Raw genomic sequence first — 18,894 nt, forward strand, 5'->3', positions numbered from 1 at the left:
TTTTTGACAACGATGAAAATGATTAAATAAAATCGGCAATAAAAACAATTTTTTTTAATGGATCAAATGCTGCTAAAAATCTTTAAGTCTAAATAAAAATGAAAAACATGTCTAAAGATCGCTTTTTTCTAGGGAAAGAAGGAGAAAATAAAAATTAAAAATTTCTAATGCAGATTGGGCAAAATGTGATCTTAGATTTATTCTAGGATAATACTTTATGGTAATTAATCTTAAAACTATAAAATTTATTTTTTTTTTTTTTTTTTTTTTAATTAAGAAATAATTTATATGAAACTCGAAAAAAAGGCAGCTTCATCAACTCTACAGTCGGAACCAATTCACGATATGCATGATATACATAGAAGTGTTTACTGATGCTAATGCGGTACCACTAGTACAAATTTCTCTAGAATAAGAAGCAAGAAAATGTTCTAATTTGAGTGGCCAAAAGTACGATAGGTGTACTTGCCATACATTATGTAAAACCAACCGGTGTAAATGCAAAACATCAAATCGACTTGGTAACTCAAAGGACCATAATAGTGATGAATATAATAATAAATAAAGTAATATAATGCTATTCCTATGTGCCAAATATTACTTTATAGTAATAATTAATATAAATAATTATAATTTAATAGAAAATAATATTCATGTAAAACCACTTTTAGATAATAATATTAATTCTTCAGTAGTAGAGGTACCTAGCTGGATAATAAATTTAAATACTGTTGACAAGCAAATAATGTTTAAAGCGTTTACTTCAATTTTTTTATGATTATATAGGTACACAATAAGATTTTTTATTAAATTTTTAATATATTTAATATTTAACAATGCATGGGCAATTTTAGCTTATTCCAACTTTGCCCTCGAAAATCCGGCACTATGCACGATTTCCGATTTCCTAGCTTGACTGTAACATAATATACACATATATTTTTTTTATATGTTAAATACTTTCGAAATAATAATTATACAGTTATCATTGCCAAAAAATATATAACAACTATATATAATACAATGGTGTTAATATGTAATACACGTTAGTTTTATATTTAGAAATAAAATTTCAATGTAATTTAATTTAAAATAAAATTAATATTATTTTTTAAATTCAAATCTATTGTTATAAAAATATGATTTCGCAATTTGTTGTATTGTATTATTTCATAGTAATATAGAATAGAGTGAAAAAGAATAGCTTTGAAGAAAAATGTGATAAACAAATCGTATTGTATATTCGTGTCGAAAGATAATTTAAAAAAACAACCAATGAGCTTCTGGCTATTTTATTATTATTATTGTTAATAACAGTATAGCTTTTTCATAGAAATTCTACGATAAAGTACCACAACCTATGGGGACTGTCATAAATGTAAATTATCTGTTTTTATTCCTGTCATCTATTAATTGTGTACCAGTAAAATGAAATATTTTCAACTACGTAAAATATTTTTATTAGTAGGTAAAACGTTCTTATAAACAGTAGCTATCTTACTATTTGATTTATTAAATAAATTAATGTCATTATCTTGGGTCTATAAACTGTTAGCTGACATGAACAATTAATTAAGACAGACCTTATGTAGGTACTTAATACTTAAATATATTAGGTCCGGAACGAACAATTACAAAGATGTTCACAAAACATTTTTTCTTTAAATACTTGAATCTTTTGATTTTTTTTAAATTTCATATGTATATAAATTCAATGAAAATATAAACTCAATACAGTAATAGCTACACTGTGTGTACCTTTTAATATTTAATTGTTCAGTTGATTTTACAAGTATCAACATGTAGAATTATTTACTAAAATGCCTTTAGTTGGTATTAAATTAACTTAATTCTAATTAATATCGCAATATCTTTGTATAAAAATTGTTGAATAAAAATTAAATATTTTTTGAGCAAAAATAAATAAGAAAAAATTATTTGTGGAACTTAAGTAAGAGATTACAGTTATCAAAATTAAAAAAAAATACATATTTAGATAATTTATATATGTATAAATTTAAAATAAAACTCAGCGATAATAATTTATAAATAATTAAACAATATGAATATTTTCAAATATAAATTTTTGTTTAATATCATATTTTTTTACTTTTTTTTATACTTATAGATAAACGTGTAAATTATAAACTAGTATAGTTTATATGAAAATTTTTACCTTTTATTTATAAAAATTCTTGATTGCATCAAAACTTTCAAACTCAAATATTTCAATATTTCATCTTTGTTAGCATACTGAATTTATTAACTTTAACCATCTTGTTATAAAATTAATTTAAAGAACAACTTTTTAAAAAAAAACTAATTATTTTGAAATTATTAAATTTAATATAAATTAAAAAAAAAAGTATTCATAAAAATATCTATATTAAATTACCTTTGAATAAAGATAAAATTATTAATTTTTGAAACAAATTATTTTTACTATTTTAAAATTACTCTTCGATTATTATATATGTGTGAGCTCTGTACATTTATTAAGTCATTGTTTTTTACCATTGTTGAAAATTGAAATCATGTGACCCCTCTTATTATAAATGATACTGCTAGCGTAATAAATATTCTTTCTTCACTGTTGTATTACTTAGTCTATACATACTTCATAAACAAATGTATAAATTAAGTTTATCACGAGTAAATTTAAGGATAGGTAGAAAAAAGGGAGAAAAACATAAATGTACACATTTAATGACATTTTTAAAAAGGAAAAAATTGAAATATGTTATAATATTATGCATAATTTTAAAACTTTAATAAAAATAAAATTAAAATTACCAATTATATTTTATTTTAGTTAAATTTTACTCTTTTTTTTTTCTATTGATAAATTCCACTTAGGTACCTATTTGTTTATATAAAAATAAAAAATAAAATCTACTCGAATGCGATACAAAAACCATTGAGAACTTTATTCACTTTACTCGCCTATAGGATACATACACATATATATATATATATATATATATATCGATATGTTGATATAATAAATTTGAAAGAAATGATAAATCGGATTCGGAAAACATTGAGGAACTTAGTATAAAAAAAAACTACGTTAGTAAAGATTTTTTTCTCATTTATTTTACGGTAGTATTTCCATATGCTTAAAAAAACTATTGAAAAACAATAAATTACCTTTTAAAAGTGCCAACTAAAGAGCCGTTTGATTCGTACCATCAACAAAACTAATGAATAAAACTTTTAGAGTTATTGTAGCTTCTATACGTAAAATAATTTACAAAAAAAATAATAACATTAAACTTTTAATATTTTTATTAATTTATCGATACAATAAAAAATTTATAATTTACATATTCTATTATCATAACCTAAATATATGTTCAATATAATATTCAATATTAATTTCACATTACCAATTCGTTTAATTGAAACGGCCTTAGGAAGGTCCAAACAATTAATTAAAATGATACATACTACTGATTTGGGTAAACCACAAAATAGATAAACTAATTGAACAGAATATGTTAGAAATGTGGTCAACCCTTAATCTATAATAGTTATAATAATAAATTTCAATTTATTTCATAGGTGCGCTCGAAAAAGATCACATGTTTTAATTCATTCGTTATTAAGTATTTCTTTATTAATAACTGCTATAATTGGCTGTTCAAAACAATATTCAATTATATTACAAAAAAAGGTTATAAGAGGTACCAATTTGTATCTGATTATAACGGATTTTATAGGTAAATTATTTTAGGACAACGGTATAACAGTTTTTAATAATATAAATGTGTGTGAAATCAAATACGTTGCTATAAACTGCCATGATATACATAATTTACATCCATATAATCATATCGATTCGTTTAATAATTTTAACGATTAAATAAAAATTATCTAACTATAAATATATTTTTATAATGGTAAAATTAGAATATATTTGTTCATTACTAAAATAATTGGATGTATTTAAAGCCATAATTCGTCGAAAATTAATTTTGGGTATCTTTAAATCTAACAATAATAACTTTTTTCATAACTGAAATTTAATATGATTTGACATCTGTCAATATTATTTTTTAAAACTGTTCGTTTTGCAAGAAAATAAAAACAATTTCTAAAACAAAATTGAATACATACATCAAAAACAGTAACTTTACCCATATTAAATATGTTTTTCTGTTGATATAGAAAAAATAAACCTATAACTATTTCGGATTTCAATCTCAAATGTAAGTAAATATCTAAATTGGTTTACAATATTAAGAGTATTTAAAGTTATCTTTACTTTTCTAGTTGACATTATGTAAATATCTAATATATATCTAATAAAAAAATGTTTAATGTATTCATCGTACTAACGTTCATAAATTCTTCTCAGTTGAACTTACTTGTTAAATACTTTCTAAGTACTTTCTCGTACTAACTCGTTTTATATAGAAGTCACCAGGCTTGTGTTATGGTTATTTTATGTTTTAGTCGATTAAGCTAATGTAATGTTAAAATTGGATCCAATCGTGTGTTATTACAATAATAGTGGCCTACGGGTACTTGTTATTTATATCATTAGTTAACATGTGTTTTTATATTATAACCCTGGAGATGACCATTTTATGTTTTTTACCGATTCAACTTAATACTTTTCTCAATCTACAATGGGCACTTAAATTTTATTATACATACATACATACATACATATTACATACATATAACTTTGAGGTAAATCAAATCTCCTACTACTATTATAGCACCAACAACATGTGGACATAAACCACAATCATTCAGTTGTTAAGTTCAGTTAAACATCGCACTATGTATTTATCTTTTAGTTCATTAGTGACATTATAGCCTTCTGTGAGAGGCGTTTATGTTTAATAATTGAGTCACTTTAATAACCAGGTCATCTCAGTTAGTTATTTATAAATAATAAAAAATTCATCCCTTACTCATAATTACCATTCATGAAAGAGGATAGATCCTAAAAATTACGTCACCCATCAAAGTTAATAAATGTTTATCATTCATACCTCTCAACTGACCTGTGACGTATACTTGCACGATTATTGAATTCGTTGTATTGTGTAAATAAATAAAATTAAATTAATCTCCACAAAAAATAAATGTATCCAAAAAATAATTAAATTACATTAATATCAGAGTATAAATAGATTTAAGTACTTACAATATAAATAATTAGTTTATGAATATTATACTTTATATTCTGCATTTTCCTGCAATCAATGTTTATAAAGTAATACAAATTGATATACAGAAAAATGTATGAAATATATTCAACTTGAAATCAAAAACACATGATATCCCCAAGTTTTGGATTGCTTCTATTTAACAAACATAAACAGTTTTATGTACAAATAATATAAAAATAATTTTCGAACCAATAGATTCTTTAAGTTGTTTAGATTATAATTCAATGGTAAAACTTAACTTAACGTTGAGACATCCATAATCCATTACAGTGTTATCCCAAAATATACATGATAAATTATTTTTACAAAAATAGTTACCAGGAGCCTGAGCTCTCCGTATTAAATATTAACGATATTTTCTTTTTTTTTATTAGGCACATACCTGCCATTAGTTAAACACTTGGACAAATTAAGTTTAATAATTAATTGTGATAAATATGACATTGTTTAAATAGTAGCTATTACATAGTAAATGGTCTACATATGTTTTACTTAGGTATTGCATTTATTTTATGTCGCTATTATATTAAACTTATTTACACAGTTGGTTAACTGCATCGATATAATAGAACTTGAAAAATGTATATTAATGTTATCAATTCTCAATTTATACTAACCCGTGTTTATTGTGAAATTGCATAATACCTATCTATCGTTAAATTTTACTTCATTTTAATTTTATATCATCATTAAACTTGCGGGCATAACTGGTGTGCTGGTGTGTATTTTTAAATACCTAACTAATTATAAATAGATAACAAACAAAAAATAATATTGGAAATTGTTACTAATAAATCATTATTGATCAGTTTATTTACTTAAGTTCTCAAGTTCAAAATAAAAAAATGCATAACCATTAATTATAGATTATAATTTTGTTATTTAATATAATTATTCTTATATCCATTCAAATCTTATCAAAATTAAAATATACTTCAAAATATTAGCTCGGGTTTGTATAAATAGATAAATGTAAATTAATTATTTTTAAGTTAAAAATAATAAAATTGTATTGCTGTATTGATATATTATATTATTTTTTATTTAAATTATATAATTTATTAATATTACACTATTATCGTCGTTAAAAAATTGTAAGAATATTCCCAATACATATAAATAATGTATAAATAATATTGCGTTATCTTTTTGTAAATTCTAACACTAATCATATACAATAGTCAATAGATATATTATAAATTATAATAAATTCTTTATACTAAATATATTCTTTTTTTTAGGTTTTTAAATTATTCACGAACTTTATGATGTCTCCATACCAGTGCATAATCAGTAAGAAATATGTAAATATATTTTTATTAATATTAAAACTGCATTTCTACTTGTTAGAAATATATTTTTGGATGATAAATTATAATAATTAATAACTTACATTGTTTTTTTAATCATAAATTCAGTAGTTAATAATACAAATTTTGTCTATAATTCATGATAATTATAGTCTTATTTATAATAAGTGCTCTTTAAAAAAAAAAAAATGTAATTAACTCAAGTATAATAATAAACGATTAATCATATTATACGTATATAATATTGAAAACATATTTCCACCAAGTTTTAATTTTTTTTTTAAGATCTTAAAAATCGACATCTCAAATAAAAATAACAAGCTATATTATAATATAATGATTAAATCATTTTTAATTACTTAGTGAAGTTAGCTATTAATTATTATATTAATTATGTATTTCAATAAAACGACTTGAGAATATTGAAAAACCTTTGTAGTAAAGAAAAAATATTTTAATAGGTATCAAAAGTTAATTGTTTATACAAGAATATTTTTTAAGTCCTTTTTTTATTTGTAAAAATAAAATTAGTCAATTATCCAATTTGAAGTCAAAATATTCTAATGACCTAAAAACGACTATAAACTATGTATGACTATAATACAACCGTGAAAAAAAAACGTGTCTTATTATCACCGCAAACAATGCTTGCAATGTGATAGCTAGCAGCTAATTGAGAGAGGTGCAATTGTATACTAGTATACTTATATTGGAACCTTTATACTGGATTAGTTTAAGTTTATTCACACCTACATAAAGCCGTGTTTTATAAATTTGACTAGAAGAGTTTTTCATTTAACGTCAAAGAAAACTTATAAAATGTTCATGGCAATATACTGTAAGTACCAATTCTATACGTACATTAGATTATATACTAAACATAACTATGCAATATTTTTGAACTTTGTTTTTAATACAATCAACCTTTTTCAAATGTTTTTAATTAAATAAAACCAACTAATTATCATTAATTGTAAAAGTAGTTTTTTTAACTATTTTAATATTTAATGTAAACCATGAATAAGTTTTATTTTGATTTTTGGTTCGTTATTATTTTTAATTAAAACAACTAAAACTAAACGTACAAAATATATAGTAAAAAAAAAAAAAAAAAAAACAGTTCAATGATGTTTTTATTTCTTAAGACCATTTAAATACAATTACATTTATGAAAATTCAAAGACTAAAAATACTAATATATTAAATTGAAAAATATATATCGTGTTATAAGTTTATAACTATCAAACATTTTATTTTTATTTTTCAAAGCTTAATTCAACATCATATTCTAATTAAACCATCTTGAAATGCTTACTAATGGTTACCAAAATGTTACTCTTAACCCTCAATTCCAATTAACTTTTAGAATATACATTTATATAAAACAAATAGTTAGTATAAAATGATAGTTAATAAATTGAATTTTAATCTGTCCAATATTTATCAAAAAAAAGTTAACTATTGATAATATTATTTAATCCTTAAAAAATCATGATCAGAAATACAACTATAATCAAAGAATATATTTAGTTAATACAAAAATTTTATGGTAATAAATTATGAATTTTTTTTAATTATTTTAAGTTATATATTTTTTTCAAGAGATTAAATAATCCATTAAATATTTAATTTAAAATTTAATTTAAAATTAATAAACCATAATTTTATTTGTAGAATATAATACTGCATACAATAGTCTAAACTTTCTATTTTTAATATTTGTGAAAGCTTGCAATTTATTATTTTTACGCTATACATATTTTTAATTTTAACTACATAATTTTAAATGCGACAATTTTTCCTTGTAATTTTCTTCTCATAAAAAATGGTCAATTTTTTATTTATATTTTTGTGTAATACAAATAACAACATACCACTATTACTATATTTTTAAACAAAAACTTCCAAAATATATATTTAAAAAAATAATAACTCCAAAAAATATTAAATGAATATTCAAACCTACAATAAATCAATTCATTAACCACGATAAAGTTTGTTTTAATTAAATACCTATTAGTTATTACTTATAATATCTAGGGATTTGTATACATTTAAATCTAAAATCATGTAATATAATTCAAATATTAATAGGTACGATATTATATATTCCCAACCAAACCTATATAATATATTACCATAATATAATGATATTTACCATATTATAGACTATTCATTATTTTTATTTTTAAATATAATGTACTAAAACAAAAATTTAACATTAAACCACACCAAGTTAATTTATTTATAGTTATACCTTACTCTTTTATTATTATTATTATTATTATTATTGTTTACCTATTGTAAATATGGTTTGTGTTACTTTCATTAGAATGTCTATTCGTAAATATTACAAATACATGAATTAATAACTATTTTAAATATATTTCTATCAGTAATAACATAGATTTAATACTTACACTTTCGAAAAAAAGATAACATGTAATATTAATTTATAATCTTAGATTAAATCTAGTTAAAACATCATCTTAAACATAATATCTTTAGCCCTTTAGTATTAGATTGAGATTTTATTATATGTATAATATAAACTTATAATTCTTTAAGTACCCTACAATTTACACTAAAGAAATAAAATATTTTTAAATAATATACGTTCAAATTTTTTTCAGAAATGTTTTTTTCCAATTGAATATAGACTCAAATCCCAATAACAAAAAAAGTCTCTTGAAATTATAAATATTCCTATTGAAATACATACTTGAAATATTTTTAATAAAATAATATATATTTATTTTTATTAAAACCATCAGTATCGACGGAAAGCTATGTATAAATTTGATTATTAAAAGTTTTTGATAGTGAACCATTAAATAAGATGAATTTTAATAATCTTATAATATTTCATCAAATGTAACTAAAAAGGTTATATTTATGAAAACTCAAAGTACAAAAAATATTCGAAATTCAATTAATAAATATTTATAAAATATATTAGGTATTTGAAATAAAATGTTATAAAATAACTTATAAAACTACTTCATAAAAATCTTAAAATCAAATATTATATTTTACATGTGTAAGATGTAACATACTCATAAATTATATTTTATAAACTTTTTAAAAATATGACTTTTAGATCACTTAAGTGTAAATAAAGAAATTAAAATAAATTAAAAGTACAGTTAACCAAATATATATTTTTTATATCCATATGTTTTATATATTATCATTATTATTACTAAATATTGAACTGTACAACAAACAAATATAAAAATGTAAGTAAATGACAACTGTGTCTATAAAACACAAAAACAATCATTTTAATATTTAAATAAATATTTTGTTTTTTTTGAGAACAAACAAACTAATATATAAGATTACATAATTATATGTATAATATTATTTGATAACAATAAACAAATATTAAAATGTAAGTAGATGACAACTGTGTTTATGCAACATAATAATAATTATTTTAATATTTATATAGATAAATATCCATATTTGTTTGAAAACATAATGTTTTACGCATAACACTACATTATAAAATATGTCTATTAAAAACCATAAACTTTTAAGTCGCCGTTTAATAGTCATTAAATTTTTTTAAGTAGGTATATTTACGTATTATAAAGTAAGTACTACAAAATCATTAACTAATTGAAAAAATACATTCATTTTATTGTTTATTAAAGATACAATTTCAAAGATTTATTTTTATTTATTAAGTTAGATTTAAGTTATATTTTTATGTTCAGCTGTCCCTCGCAAAACATTATAAATTCACAAAAAAATGTAGCTAAAACAAATAAATAATTATTATGCACTTGAATTTACATGATTGCATTTATTCTGTATTATTTAGATAAGATTAACATTATTTCAACGTTTCTAATTAACTATGTTAAAACAAAACAATTACGTAGTCTTAATTAGCATAGGTGCACGAATAAGAGAAACTATTTTAAATATGTATAATTAAATTCATTATGAATAATTACCCTAAAATAAATGTTAAATTATCGTTTTGATAAATTACAAATGTAATTATTTCTTATTTTTGTTAACAATGTGTAATAATCTATATGACACACATTTTTTAACATGAATAATGTCAATTTATAGACAATTTTTTCCTCAAATATAATACCATAAAGTCATCATATTATCATTGAGTATATATAGTATTTATACAATATAAACTCAATGATATTATTTAATGTTGATTAAGATTATTTTTACTCTGATATTTATAATAAACTTGATGTCTCAAAAATTTAGTTTTTTACAAATACATAATAAAAATAAAATTATTTTAATCAAAGATGCACAAGTATAAATACATAGAATGTATGAATAAAAAAGTTTTTTATTTTAACACCAATATAATTCAAATTTAAAGATATGTTCAATTTCTTAATACAACCTTCTAAAAATTAACAAGAGTGTGAACTTTGTGATTACTGTAATTGGGACCATGGCCGGATCTTGTTTTTTTTTTTTTTTTGTTAATATCATTATTTAATTATCTCTATTCACTTCTTCGCTAGTATATTGTGTATTGGAAACCCGTAAAAAAGCGATAGCACAAGGGCGATAAGAATGTGTGACAATCTTAACAATATTAAATGCAAATACTATTAGACGGGCCCCCATTACTGGTAAGACAAATTAACGTAATTTATGGATTTACTATCAGACATTCAGTGGGACTGGATATAGTATGAGGGAACTGGAAAATATTAATTTTGCTCAATGACTCGGAATCGTGCGAATGGCGCCATGCACTTCAACTGCTAGCGCAGTACTAAAAAATTCATTTGTTTTGCTATTTACATTTTATCACAATAAATTTATAATATTATATACAGAATTTACTCATGAAAGAAAAATAGTTTTAATTCACAATCGCCATCAAAATATTTTATTAAACTAAACATTCAGATATACATTAATTTTAATTTACATGATTAAATTACCTATTTTAAAACTATACCAACAATAAAAATATATTATTATTATTATTTTAAATTATAGATTACGAAGTCCATATTGTCAATTTTAAAATAAAGATGTTACTATCTACACACCTGATTTACAACAGATCGATATCCGCTTACTAGTACATTTTTTTATTCAAACGTACAAAATACACAATGTTATTTAATAGACTGAATTTTATAAAAATAATTTATTGACGCTATTTATATTCGCCCTTAAAAAATAAAGTTTCTATATTTGCGCGTTCCTCGACGTATCGCAAGCCTTTGACAGTGTGTGGTACAAAGGTCTGCTAAACAAATCAAAATAATTCTTTCGCTCAACATACAATATTATACTTAATTTATATCTTACAAACCGATACTTTCAAGTCCATTATAGTTTTGCTGGATCTAATATACCTAGCTGGAATTGTGACAAAAGTTCCATAAGGTAACAATGTAGATCTTACAATGGCCTCCTAAAATCTACAAACCCATCTTTCATAAATGGAAAATTTATACAAAATGTGGCGTTTTAAAATAAATCAAACTAAATCAACTCATACTACATTTACACTTAAATTAGCACCGTGTCCAGAAGTAACGCTTTTTGGTACTCAAATACTTTTAGCCCTAACTGTAAAATATCTAGGACTGGCTCTCGACCACTATTTTACCTAAGCCTTAATAGGCTAAAATATTACGATTAAATTCCCGTTTACGAATGCCTATAACTCATAACATTCAAAATTAAATATTAAATTATTTCTTTACTAATCTCTCCTTAAGTCAATTTGGTCAGTTATAGGGCAATTCAAACATTTCCAACTTAAAAAAAAATTCACAGGTTTTAAAATATTACACTAAGAAAAATTTTTAATTTCTCACCGTATGTATCTAATCACATCTTACACAGAGATCTACACATAAAAACAATACATGGAGAGGTAAACATTACTATAAGCGGCTTCATCTACATTTTAACACTAAACTAAATCGATTCATTAAAAACTTAGCTATATTTAATATACTTCTAGAAACCCTCTTCGTCACCTTAAGCGAAAATGATGCGAATTCCTTCTACATAACAAATCATAATCAAAAACAATATTATTTAGTATTTTGAGGTAAAAATGTATAAAATCTTTAATCTTTATAGCGAAGTCTTGAAAATGTAATACAATTATCCACATAAGTATTTCATACTGAAACTAAAAAATCTATAAATATACAATCAGAATTATTTTTTTCATAGACATTTTAAATTAAAATTCAGATTAAATTACTTATTTAAATAATAAATAGCAATGTTAATTATTTTATATAATTCCAAAACATTATTCGTATTATCGTCAAAATTATATTAAATTCATGTTATTCTAATAAACTTATTTCGTTGTAATAAATCTTTTATTTTACTAAGACAAAGATGGAAGTCTTCTTTGTATTTATTTTAATTAATCTTTTTACGAAGTCTTTAATGATCTATTATCTAATACCACATAAATTAAACAAAACTCAAACCACGAAATAATGTGTCACTCTGAAATAAACCAGTAATCACCACAAAATCTTTTGACAATTTAAAACCTAGATTTAACCCATTATGTAGGTTTAAGATATAGGATAATTCCTTTAGTTAATTAAATTAATATTTGTGAAAAACTACTAATTTATCATGAATTCAAAAACTCACACACTACATTAACATGATTATCTATATTTTGAGTTCTTAGTTTAAAATAATTTGAAAATTATCCGAATAAATATTTATTATACTATAACTATATTATATACTACATATACAATAAATCATCTTTAGAATAAAAACAAGTATTATCCATTGTTTTTAAAATTTTAATTTTAGTAAGTAGCCTTATTTTATCTAACTCAATAAAATACCTTACTTGAACAAAAATTATTCAATTAAAAATTCATATAATATTAATATTTATGTTAAATTTGTATTACTTATTAAATCAACTAAAGTATTTTTTGTAATGAAACTAAAACTTATACCATTTATAAACTTTAATATAACTTTTTTTAAGTAAGTAACTAATTAAATTATATAAATACATTGTAAGACTAAGTTGAATTATTATTATAATTCTACATTATTTTGGGGAATCAACACAAAAATGAGTTACATTTATCTAGAGAAATAAACATTTCAATAAAATTTTAAATTATGATAAAATTAATTTTTTTTATTATATAATAAGATAATAAATTATAATCATCTCAAATTTTCAATATTTTATCAATGTTAGTTTTATGATCAATGAATGTGATACATTATAGTTTAAAATAAACAAAAAATAACAAATATGTTGATAATATTAATATACTTTGTATAACATATATATGCGTATTTCATACTATTTCTACAAACATAATATGATTTATAGAACAAAAATTATAGAATTATCTACAACACTTTATCATATAGGCAACCTAACAGACGGGCAGTTCGCTTTAAATTAAGTTCTCTCTATATCGAAAATTCTAAATTTTACTTTATATAATATTTAAATCAATTTCAATTGAAAAAAAATTATACTCGAAAGTAAAACTATCAATATATACAATTTTCTTATTTACTTGTAATAATGTAATAATTAATAAATTGTAAAAATAAAAATTATAAATAATACATAATAATATTTTAAATATCTCTTAATATTGTCCTCATTGCCTTTAATAAGTGTTCAATTTTTCTCTTTATGATAAGAATAAGAAATAAAAATAATAATTTAAAATTAAATGAAAAAAAGAGCTAAAATGTGCATACTAATTGTATTTATATTTCTTGTTTCATATTTGTTTAAATGAATATAAGACATTCAGTAAACGACAAAATTACTTTTCTATCTATATTATTGTTTCAATAGAATTTGCATTATATAATATTAATGTATTGAACTTATTTCATAAGTTAATTAAAAAGACGTGTTTTAAATAGATATGAAGAAAATGTAATTAGTACTACAAAATAAAATAAATTGCTAATAATATGTGGAAAAGTTTGATAGTGTTATTCTTAAAATATAATGATATATTTTATACTTATTAGTGTTGAAATATATTTTCTGGTAAATTTGATCACAGATGTAAAAAAGAAATATGAATATTATTTTATTTTATTTTAACTATGATAAATAATTTATATTCAACTATGAATGTATATACAATTATTAATGTGAATGACAAACGTTATATAAAAAAATAAAGAGACGGACTAGCCGACTAATAGATTGAAAGACTTGTGGACTAAAGGACTGATGGTTTAACTGGAGCCTTTTTAAAGAGAAGTGAAAATAATGGATTATTTCTGTAATTATTATGTGACCAAAAAACTTTTGATAGATATAAGATTAAGTAAATATGTAAAAATTATTATGGGTATTTTGATTATTTATTTAGCATATTTTTTATTAAATCGTATTAGCGATATGTTGAAAATTCTAGCTATAAATAAAATAAGTAATACCATTGATTTTAGAATATACTTTTATCATATTTTAACATATCATAAGCTCTCATTATATTCAATACATAATTTTTTAGATAATTTGTATATTTATGAATTTTTTTTTTTTTAAGCAACTGGCCAATTTCCTTTATACTACTTTAAACTCATAAATATAAAACTTTAACCTCAATTTTGCTATAAATCACTAAACAAATGGATAATTTTGAGATTTCAAAAACTAATCATTCTATCCTTCTATTTGAAAAATAATAAATAATATATATTGTCATCACACTTTATACGACAGTAAAATTTGTACTTTTTATTGGTCTTAAATTATAATGTATATCACAAACCTTAATTATAAAACAGACGCTGATAAATTATTGAAAATTAAAAATGTGTAAAGAATTTTTAATTTTTAGTTTTATAAAAAAAAAAAATTAGTTTTAGTTTTAAGAATTATCAATTTATTAAAATGACTATAATAGATAAATATAAGGATATTATTTTCTGTTCAGATATTTTTAACGGGATACTTTTTCCTCGAGTATTATAGATCTAGATATTTTTACATAATACCGATTAAAATATATATTAATATAACATTAATATTATTATCTTCTTATTCAAACTCAATTTTTCCCAACCCTAAGATTGACTTAATGCACTATTATATAATTTTTGATTCTTTTAGTAAATTAAAACAATCGTTTTGTATTTGAATTAATTTTTGTTTAATAATCATTAAAGCATATAAGATATATTATATTGATTTTATATGTTTTTAGCTATAAAAATGTTCATTAAAGAGCGTTGTAAAGTATAAATTAAATTCCATACTCGTTAATAATATTTTTGTATACTAGGAATGCACAAATAATAAATGAAAATAAATAAAATAAACAATAAATGCAACGATATATTAGTAGTAGTTTTAAAATGTTTTTTTAAACACAGTATTCTGTATTATTTTAGTTAATATTTGATTTTTTACAGCAAAACACTAAATAAAATAAATAAAATGTATTTTTATTTTTATATTTTTGTAATATTTATTATTTTTGTATATTATCACAATTTGTTAGATCTTTTTTTTTTTTGGTCATTAATTTATTTTTCGGAAAAATTTCGTGGCACATCTACTTGCTGCGCACCTATAGTCTTGAAATAACTATTATATTATATGATAATTGATAATGTAAACCTATATGTATTAATTAAAAATACCTGATAAACTTATAAAATAATATAATAGTTGTTACTTTTAATAATTAATGTTAAAGTAAAAATTAAAGATACATAAATTTTTGTTTAAAATCTTTCATATTTATCCATTGATACTATATAGTATATTATAGTATACTATACTGTTATCATACGACTATTGAATAAACCTTAGGGCTTAGGCTAAAACCTTAGCTTCGTAGTTGCATCTAGATCTAAATTCTTAATTAACACACTCTTAAATATTTATCTATTAAAACATTTAAGACTTAAAACTATAATAATTAAAAGTGTGTGGCCCGTTTGATAACCATATGTAAACTAAAACAATAGTTAAACTAAACCCTTATGTTTAAGACTCAAATGACATAATTTATTGATAGTTAAGAGTAAGTAGATATATCATAATTTCTACATTTATAATATCCTTCTTAAATATGATCCAATTTTGGGTAACTGGTCCCTAAATAAAAATTAAAAAACTTCAAATCAGCCCAAAGAAATTCATGAGAATAACATTAAATATTAAAAATCTCCTGGTTAATACAAAAGAGACAACTTCACAACAACACGGGACTAACTTATCAGTCGACTTGGATAATCAACCAATTTAAAAACTTCCATGAAAAACTCAATAAAACTGAAGGTGCCCTCCATTACAAAATCAGAAATAAAACCACTAGTCCTAGGCTGTAGTCACACCTACCTCAAGATATATTTTTAGAAGCCCAAGATAACCAATCGAACAACTTAAAATTAATCATAACTATATTTATTATAAAAGTTTATCTCATGTAAAACCGTATACTTTTAAAAGATGATTTCTTATGTATAACAATACTTATCTTGTAAACTTGTAAATTAGTAATTTTATAAAAATACCATGTATATTAAAATAATTAAAATAAAAAATAGCAGGAATATGTTTTAACGTCAAAATATTTTTTTTAATTAAAAAATCACAAAAATATCAAATTTTTAATTCAAAGTTGTTAATTATACTACATAGGTATGCGTTAAAATAACTTCTCAAAAAATAGGTACAATAAATTAAAATAATACCATTTTTTTTTTTTTAATTTTATAATTTTGAACCAGTAATATTTTTTAAGTCAGTGAAACATCTAAAGAATTTTGGTTGACCAATCATTATCGATTTTAAATATATTATCTGAAGTTGAAATGAACTTTATTGCTGACCTATTTCAAATTAAGTAAAAAAATGTTTAAAAAAACTACTAAAAACTAAATTTTTTTAATATTACTATTAATTTTGTTTTAATAATTTGTCTGAAAAATCTGTAAAGCAATTAACAGTACCTACATATTATATAAAAATAATAAAGACAAATTATTATTAATAAAACATAATATTTATTGATAATCTTCATTATTATAAAAAATTTTATAGTTAACAACTTAATAGTTTGAAAATATTTAGCTTATTATGTTAAAAAAATAATCAATTAAAACATCTAATCATTTTTAAAGTATGAAAAATCTTCCAATATTTTTTTCGTTACACTAATTAATCACGCTCTCGAGTTCCAAATTTGAATTAGATAAAGTGAGATTGTTAATAGCTATGTTACTTTACATTACAATCCTTTTATTAATACTTCAAAGTAGATATAATATAAAATGATGACTTGGTTTGAAATTGGTTTAGAGGAGCACTATCTCAGTTATAAAGATTACCTACATACCAAATTTCAGAACTATAAGTACAATAGATTTGATTAAGAATAATCGATTGTGCGCACACAGATATTGATTTTTATCAATATAATAGATTAAATATTATACAAAAAATTAATAAATAAATAAATACATTATAATATTCTTAAAAATATATTTATTACTGAGAATCACAATATGATGATTTGTTGATAATAGTATCTTAAAAAATTTATAAAATTAAACTAAAAATAAATTTCAACATATAATTTATCAAAACATTGTTCACTAACAATTTAACCCCAAATTGAAAGTTAGTCTACTTTTTAGATATTTTAAATATTATCCATATTATAATGTCGTATAATTTTAACTCTTTAAGATTATTTATGTTACAGTATGGATCCTGAATTATCTAATATCAATCAAAGGTGATTTTATAAGATTTCCAAATTTCGGTAAGTATAAACATTGTATAGAACCGCCAGCAACGTGTCCAAACAAACATGTAACATTTCATTTATATACAAGGTAAATAAAGTCTTGTAACTCACATAGAATTTATTCTTATACATAAGTCACAAATTGAATTAAAAAATTATGTATCATATGTTAAATAAAATACAACATTTAAATTATTTATCTCATAAAATGTCAATAGTATCTCTAAATATTTATAACCTAAATTATAACCTAACCTAACTTAACCTTTGCATAAACAATTTAAACATAATATATTTATATGTTTAAAAAAAAAAAAAAAAAAATGAAAAATTATATTTTTGGTTTTCTAAATAAAAATACTGACAACTAACGTGACATAGAGTTAAGACAGTTAGAGTTTATATAGAGTAGGTTATGAATTAATCTAAAATATTCTGTTTTAATTGAATTTATTCAAGTTATACTACTTAAATTTTCATTAATATAAATTAAAATGTTTAAAATAATTTTCCTTACATATAAATAAACATAGTACCTATTTTAAGAATATAATTACTCTAAATAATATTGAAATCATACTTATCAATAAAATTAAAAATAAAAGAAGGAAAAACAACAATATAATGTTA

General features: G+C 21.2%; 1 protein-coding gene across 2 annotated transcripts in view; it reads left to right on the plus strand.

The window, feature by feature from the left end:
- Positions 1-5,799: 5,799 nt before the first annotated feature.
- The window catches only part of LOC112598582 (pancreatic triacylglycerol lipase-like), a 38,173-nt gene continuing 25,078 nt past the window's right edge, over positions 5,800-18,894 (plus strand). Inside the window, exons 1-3 of one of the 2 annotated variants that reach the window (XM_025345109.1) lie at positions 5,800-5,904; positions 6,428-6,479; positions 18,220-18,352. In XM_025345109.1, the coding sequence (XP_025200894.1) occupies positions 6,452-6,479; positions 18,220-18,352 (161 nt within the window). In that variant the 5' untranslated portion in view covers positions 5,800-5,904; positions 6,428-6,451. Of the gene's footprint in view, positions 5,905-6,427; positions 6,480-7,278; positions 7,335-18,219; positions 18,353-18,894 lie in introns of those variants that run through there. The other variant, XM_025345117.1, reaches the window with a different exon arrangement.

This window comes from Melanaphis sacchari, unplaced genomic scaffold (genome assembly GCF_002803265.2).
Source record: "Melanaphis sacchari strain LSU unplaced genomic scaffold, SCAv2.0 Contig0_pilon_pilon, whole genome shotgun sequence".
Taxonomy (NCBI): Eukaryota; Metazoa; Arthropoda; class Insecta; order Hemiptera; family Aphididae; genus Melanaphis; species Melanaphis sacchari.